The sequence below is a fragment of the Drosophila albomicans genome, chromosome 3 (genome assembly GCF_009650485.2).
Source record: "Drosophila albomicans strain 15112-1751.03 chromosome 3, ASM965048v2, whole genome shotgun sequence".
NCBI classification, from domain to species: Eukaryota; Metazoa; Arthropoda; class Insecta; order Diptera; family Drosophilidae; genus Drosophila; species Drosophila albomicans.
In genome coordinates this window covers 5128368-5135666 of record NC_047629.2, presented here as the reverse complement: position 1 = coordinate 5135666, position 7299 = coordinate 5128368, and the positions used below count along the sequence as shown (strand labels likewise).

Here is a 7299-nt window from a genome sequence, read left to right as displayed (position 1 = left end):
AAAGACCAAACGAAAGTATCTTGTTGGAAGCGTTGTTGTTGCCGTCTGTTCGTATTATTGTTATTGTTGTTCCACTGCTTCTTAATTTTGTGGATCCCGACCTGTGTGTTAACTGCACTCTTTGATTTTTGATTCGCTCGCTTGTGGAACCTGTGGAGCGCCGACCGAGCGTTGCCAGATGTGCGCATTTTGTTTACACTGCAGTGCACTGTTAGTTGGCTGTTAACCGCTTTGAATTAACGGAATCATACGCTTAAATCCAAATTAAAAAACAATTGTAACGAATATTCATAACTTTTGCATTTACTATATTGTTTTAATTTATATATTGTCAATACAAGTCAAGTTTGATTCAAAAATTTATCAAATGAATTATTGGTTGGAAAGTTGAGTATACATTCTGAATTTCGAATCTAGTCAAATAATTAAAGTTATTCTTTAAAAATAAAAGCACTGTAAAAATGTTAAATTTAAAATTAAGACAAATAATTTAAGTTATTCTTTTCTCCATAAATTTGTAACTTTTCAGTCCAGTTTCATACATATATTTTATCCATATGGATTGTATATGTAAATTATTCGTATAAAAAAATTTATTTATCCGGAAATATAATTGTTTATATAGGGTAAAAATGGCGTGTCAAATGAAATTCGTTATCGTTTAACAATATTTTCCGCTATTTATGTAAGTGCTACTATAAATCCAAAAGTCAAGCATATTTCATTTCAGTCACAATGAATTTACAAGTTTGTCTATACATTATAGTTCTTATATACGTTCGCGAGGGAGATACCGGCGGAGCCTGTCATTATTTCAGTGAAAACAAGGTAGTACAGTCATTTAAAATAAGTACACTCAGATATTATAATAAAATAATCTTTTTTCTTCTAGTTGGACTGGTTCGACGCATTATTTGCCTGTCAGAAAAAGAAACTATGTCTGGCGAATTTTGATACAAAAGAAGCATTTGATGATCTCCCACGAAAATTTAATATTACAGACGAGTATTGGATTGGTCTGAACGGTTATGAGAAGAATGTACTTCGATATGTATCCAACAACGAAGGTGTTAAATATATGCCACCCGAAGCCACTATCAATGTTGAGCAGCCTTGCATTTTTCTAAAGCCCATCTTTCAAGGAAAATTAACCTTTGAATCAGACTACTGCTTACGTCGGCGTCGCTATGTCTGCTCATCGGCCGTCATCTGCAATGGTGTGGCGACAAACAGCACCTATAAAGACAAATATTCTACAGAACTTCCTTGTGATATGAGCGACATTGTCAAGGATGTCATTGGCATACCCAAGTAATAATAAAGATCAGTTGACATATGTTATTGTAGCATATGGGTATATTTCAGATATGACTATCTACTTTTCATTAATATTTGCAGGACTACTTAACGCAATAATCTTTGCGTTGTTGCCGGATGACCGCATTCAATTTAAGGCACTGTTGCCGTAGGTTGTCATTATCCCCTTTAAGCACATCAATGGTTTCCTCTTGCCGATGTATGGTCTGATGAACTCTGCAACAGTTAAAAGGTTAAGAGATTAGACAACTTTTAGTATACAATTGTGTATTAGGTTTACCGCTTCTGTAACTGTTCCATTTCCTGCTTATGTCGCTCATTGAGCAAGGCCACCTCATTCTGAATATCCGTGTTCAGATTGTCACGCAACTTGTCGCGCTCATTGATGATATCGCCACACATCTTCTTGCTGTGCCCCAGCTCCAGATGCAATTGTTTCACCTCCGCCTGGGAATTGCGCACCTGAGCATCCGACTCTGCGAGTTTGCTACGTATCTCCGCATACTTTTCCCGTAGCGACTTTTCCACATTCTCTGCAAGGGTTAAATCCTTTTCGTACTTTTCCTTTAATCGCCTGAAAATAAATACTAGTCACTCACTTTGCTCTAACTCTATCTCTTTGGCTACTTACATCATCTTCTGCTCGTGCTCCTCGCCGCTTTGTAGAGCATCCGCCTCCATGCGCACCACAAGCTCATCCAGTTGACGATCGCGCTCGGTCCGATAATGTTGTCTAATGGCGTTCTCCTTTTCCGCTTGCGCCAGTTTGCACTTGTTTTCATATTCGGTCTTCCAAAGCTCAAAGTCCGCAAGATATTGCTGCTCGATTGTATTAATGCGATTTTGATATTTCTCCTCCTGCTTTGACATCTTCTCCTGCATTTCGAACTTGGCCTGCTCCAGCTCGCCATCTTGTTCACGCTGCGCCTCCTGTCGCTTAACCTGATAATCGCATTCCTTTTGCCTCAACTCCGCCTGAAGTCGTTCTCGCTCTGCGGCAAAATCATCAGCCAGCTTTTGCCTCAGCTCCGCTTGGGTTTTTTGCTCCTCCTCCAGCTGACGCTCGAGTCGCTCTCGTATAGCGTTGCGTTCCTTTTCAATAATCGCTTCACGATCTTGGGCACAGCTTTCACGAATGCCATTCTCGATCTGTTCGTGCTTGAGTCGCGCCTCCTCCAATGCATCGAGCAACTGCATCTGGTGAGAACGTTTCAAATCTGTCACTTCTCGTTGATGGTTGCAGTTCATTTTATTGATCTCTGCTTCTAGTCCCTTTACTGTCAACTCCTGTTTCAAAGAGAACACGATTACAGCGTAAACCCAATTGCCTTCTCTGCCTTCAACCCACCTTGATTTTCTTGGTATTCTCACGAACCCAACGCTCCCTGCGTATTTTCTCTCCAGCCAAAGTCGTCTCCTTCGCTCGAGTTAGCTCAGTTTCTAGTCGATGCTCCCAGGCTTGATTCTGGCTCTCTAGACGACGCGTTAGCGCCGCAACCTTCTCACACAGTGATCCCTTATCCTTGAGCAGCTGCTCGATGAATCCTTGATGACGTGTCACCACCTCCTCGTAATGCTTTTTCTGGTCACGCAATTTGATGGCATTGCTAGACTTCTCCGCTCGCAGTAACTTTTGCTTTTCACTGCGCAGCTGAAGAACGTGTTCCTTGGACATGTGAATAGCATTGGCCAGCTCATTGGCTCGCAAAGTGAGTGCAATTACACGACGTGCCAATTGATGATTGGGCAACATCAACAGCTCCGAGAGTCTGCAAGTTGAATAATTATGGACCTTTAATTTTAGTATTTACAATAAGTTTTCCCATTTATCATTGATTCAACTGAAATAGCTTCCGTTCGATTACACTTTTGATGACTATTTTGGCTCTCAACGTTATTCGATCATTATTATTTAATACTCGCTTTTAAGTAGCTGACGTTAACAATAAAACACATTATTTTATTCCTTCTACGTATAAGGATCAACTCACTTGGGTACTTCATCGGTAACGTCTGGCTCAACAACAAATTCAACCTCGGAGCGATTGCTATCCGGCATAGATCGTCGAGTTTCCATCAGCGTTTTGTCACAGCTGCTCTCCACATTATTCAAATAGGCCAAAATATCTCTGAAAATAAAGGACGCAGTCTCAGTATTAGTAAAAAAAATAGTAAATTTAAAATTCATCTTAACAAGTAAGAAAGCTTCAACCAGTGTGCTTGACTGTGAGATACCCAATTTCCCATTTTGAAAAAAAACAAAACGTTGCAGTAATATTTTTAAAACATACCACATAATTAACGTATTCCGCAAAAATACTTAAATATATTATATTTGGTATATCGATGAAATACTACATTCGAAATATATCATAGAATTCAAAATATACAGATTGTCACCTAAAGCAGCTAAGACCCCATTGCAGTAGGCGTAATTAGCCATACATACATTTTTCTTTAAAACCTTCTAAATTTTTATCCGATCAGAACCAAATCTCAGAAATTATACATACTACATATTGCTTGTACCAAAATTCGCAACTCGATTTGCGGGGCGAAAGTTGGCGTGACAAACATTACAAGTGAGGTCGAAAAAAATTATATTTCTTAGGTGTTCATGCAGACGGACGGACAGACAAGCAGACGGGCACGGCTATATCCTCTAAACTGTTGACACTGAACAAGAATATATATACTTTATGGGGTCGATGATAACTATTTCTGCCTGTTACATACATTTCCTGCCGGCGCAAAGTTATAATACTCTTCTACCCTATCGGTAAAGGGTACAAAGGCTAGGTTTACCAACCTTTGGGTGAACTTATTGGCTTTCCAATTGGTTTGTCCAATTAATGGAACTTAGCCATAAATTATCAGGTTCCAAATTGAAACTTATAAAAATCAAGTCACTATGCAAACTATAATTGATCCAGCATTGGGAACGTGGCATATTTGTCAAGCTTTGGGACTACTTAGATATTTATTTATCAGTCAATTTCAATGAAGTCAGTCGACTCACGGTCCTCGGCTAATCTTTTAGCCATCACGATAAAGTTCTTGCAATATGAGATTTTTAAACACCAGATCATACATTACTCACTTGTACTTGTCGCCGCTTTCTGGAACGCGATCATCATTTTGACTAACCGTTTCAGCAGTCTCCGAACGCGAATCGAGTTTGAGGTTCAACTCGCTGGGTAAGCGTTCTGCAAAATTATCTGAATTGTGGTAGTACAGTAAAATATAGATTAGGTAATGGTAGTATTAAAAAGATTCATCGAGCGCACCTCGCTTTTTGTCTTCCTCGATCTCTTTGATAACCGACACAATTTCATCATAAGTCGAGTCCCTGGAATCCTCATTCGATTTAAGTGACAACTGGGAGTTACTGTCGTCCATGTCGTCGACTCCCTGTTTGTGCAGTTCCTCAAAATGTGCCAACGCCTGCTTCTGCTCCTGCATGCTCATCCAGCTGTCGACCTTATCCAGATTGTACTCGCTTAGCTTGCGCTCCTCCCGCAGGCTCCCTACGCTGACGGCTTTCTTAAGTTTGGCTCCCGTGCTGGAAATTGAACTCTTGGTCAGGAATTTGGGTTTACTATTCCGAGAACTCGTCTCTGCACTCGCCGGCTTCACATTCTCCTTTTTCTTGCCGACGAACGCCGTCGTAGCTGCCACTTTGAGATAATTGCTGATCACTGAATCAGCGTTGCTGCTAGTGCTATATTGACGTCGATCGTCCTGCACAAGGGGCAGAAAGTTGTTCTCGGCACCAAAGTTGCGTTGTCCTGTTGATCGATAAGAGCTCACGCCACCATTGTTGCTATTGTTGTTGCTATTGCTGTTGTTGTTGTTGGGGTGTGTGATGGAGCTGGAGAGATTCTTCTCGGAAAGATTGTTCTGCTTTTGGTCTTTGCTCTGTGCCACGTACTTTTCCAGATAGTTTGGCAACTCTACGTTATTCATGGGCTCAAGGGATTTGCTTTTGGTCAACAAATTGTTATCCAAGGTCCCACCCACCGCCTGCTTATACTCCCTGATCACATTCAGCTCAGGTGTGGGTGACTTTTGGCGTGCTGCCGCCGAAGCAGTCGATGGCGCTATAGATGTGGTAGATGTTTTCACTTCGGGTTCGGGATCGGCATAGCGACAACTGGGCGCATCGCAGGCGCACTTAGCGTCGGATGCAGCTTCGTTGGTGCTGGCCGTGGATGAGGAACGTGTGCTGCAGGTGCAGTTCTCGGATGGGCACTTAGGGTACTCGTATGTCTCGGCAAGCACTTCAGCGCTGCTGCCCGCCGAGACAGATGTGCCAAAATGCACGGACTTCTTTTGGGCGCCAGTGTCGATAGCATCCAGTTTGCTGCTGCCACTGATGCCATTGCTGTTACCAGCACTATTATTGTTATAGATGAAGCTGGGCAGAGTTAAGGGACCCGGAGCAGAGATGTTACTGTTACTATTGCTGCTGCTGCCAGGCCGCATGTCCTGTTTGTCGTTGTCGCAGTCACTGGAGTCCATGTCGTTGTGCATATTTGGCTTGCTGAAAGACACTCTACCGGGCAGATCCGGTTTGGCGGTCTTCTGCAGCAACGTCGCATTGCTGAGTCCCGCCTTTCGGGCTGACCAGTTGGAAGCGTAGGATTTGAGCTTGTCGCTGCTGCCGGACTCCGGCATGCTGGCCATAAACCGTTCCAGGTGCTCCCCCTCGCTGTTGTGAGGCGATTTTTGTGAACAGTCCGACTGATCGTCGGTGGAAGAATTGCAGCCGCTGCGACACAACCAACTCCGCTTGATGGGCTCGTCCAGCAGCGATTTCAACAGATCCGTAGAAGATACTTGACGCTGCAGGCGAATTGCATAATGTTGCAAGTGCTTTTATTTTATTTCTGTAGCTACTCACGTGTTTGCTAGTCCTGAGATCCTTCTCGGCAAAGTAGACACTGAGCTTGCGGCCAAACTTCGGATCCGCAGACTGCGGTCGTCCCAGGAAAGGCGACGAACGACTGCGTTGATGTAGAAAGTTGGCCGAGCGAGGACGAAAATGGGGCACGGAATTGTGCAGAGTCGTCAGAGAGCGACTATTGAGCTTGGGTCTCGTTTTCTGTCGTGTGGCGAGGTTTATCTGCAAATAAAGCCGAGGCGTTACGTGTAAAGGGAAGATGTCCATAAATAGATACTGCTGCAATACAATCGAAACGTACCTGCGAGCCCTTAAGACATAAATCCATAATAGCACCCGATTTAGCACTCCGAGTATATACTTTTCAAGTGCATTTAGACAGGGCTTGCTTTGCTTTCCTTTTTAGCCGAACTGACGGCTGCGCCACAGCCAACTGAGCTTGTCCCATGGTCGAGCAGTTTGTTTTGGCCAAAAACAGCCCCTGGCTATAATATCGATTAAACGCACGCTACGGTCAGGACATGTGCCCGGCAGATGTTGCCCAATATTGCCCCGATGTTGGTCAGCAATCCAACCCCTGTCGTGGACAATCTGTTGACATGGTTACGAGTAAGCACCCCAACACTTTGTAACCGAACAAAAATACAACTATTACACCCGCTAGGCACAGGTGTTTCAATTTCGGTTTCAGCTTGCTTCATAATAATAACAATTGTCTTTCAATTAAAATCCAATTTTTATGGGTGCAGTTCACTCTCAATATATCTTGGCAATCTCAAACAAGCACAATCAAATCTATTCACTACTATGATGGATAACGTTTCTGCCAAGGTCACGGCAAATATATTTCGCAATGTTAAAGTTCAGACGAAGTTGAAGTAAACTTGATCTTCCAATGTCAGACCAATGAGACTCAAATAATAGTAAACTTGAAAGTTGATTAAAGAGAACAATTCATCTTAGAAAAATCCTGCTTGAGGCTTTTGAGAATACATTTAAATAAGAAACAAGAAGTTTCATAAGACTGGTCTTTTTAAAATAAATTACTTTTGAATAATTTTAGGAAATTAATTACTTTT

At 42.4% G+C, this 7299-nt stretch overlaps 2 protein-coding genes across 3 annotated transcripts; one reads left to right on the top strand and one right to left on the bottom strand.

The window, feature by feature from the left end:
- The first annotated feature begins 717 nt into the window (after nucleotides 1-717).
- On the top strand, nucleotides 718-1366 carry LOC117570659 (uncharacterized). Its single transcript, XM_034252445.2, has 2 exons — nucleotides 718-828; nucleotides 893-1366. The coding sequence occupies exons 1-2, from the start codon at nucleotides 736-738 to the stop codon at nucleotides 1313-1315; spliced, it is 516 nt and encodes a 171-aa protein (XP_034108336.1). The 5' UTR covers nucleotides 718-735; the 3' UTR covers nucleotides 1316-1366.
- Nucleotides 1148-6669, bottom strand: LOC117570658 (centrosomal protein of 131 kDa). 2 transcript variants are annotated; one of them, XM_034252443.2, is made up of 9 exons: nucleotides 6522-6668; nucleotides 6221-6442; nucleotides 4605-6162; nucleotides 4418-4535; nucleotides 3309-3446; nucleotides 2666-3086; nucleotides 1949-2604; nucleotides 1598-1891; nucleotides 1148-1533 (listed from the first exon to the last, which is right to left on the bottom strand). In XM_034252443.2, exons 1-9 carry the CDS (start codon nucleotides 6546-6548, stop codon nucleotides 1401-1403), a joined length of 3567 nt encoding a protein of 1188 aa, XP_034108334.1. In that variant the 5' UTR covers nucleotides 6549-6668; the 3' UTR covers nucleotides 1148-1400. The 2 variants fall into 2 exon arrangements, with proteins under 2 accessions (XP_034108334.1, XP_034108335.1); XM_034252444.2 differs by lacking the exons at nucleotides 1148-1533; nucleotides 1598-1891; nucleotides 1949-2604; nucleotides 2666-3086 and adding an exon at nucleotides 3107-3250 and having other exon boundaries at nucleotides 6522-6669.
- Nucleotides 6670-7299: the final 630 nt, after the last annotated feature.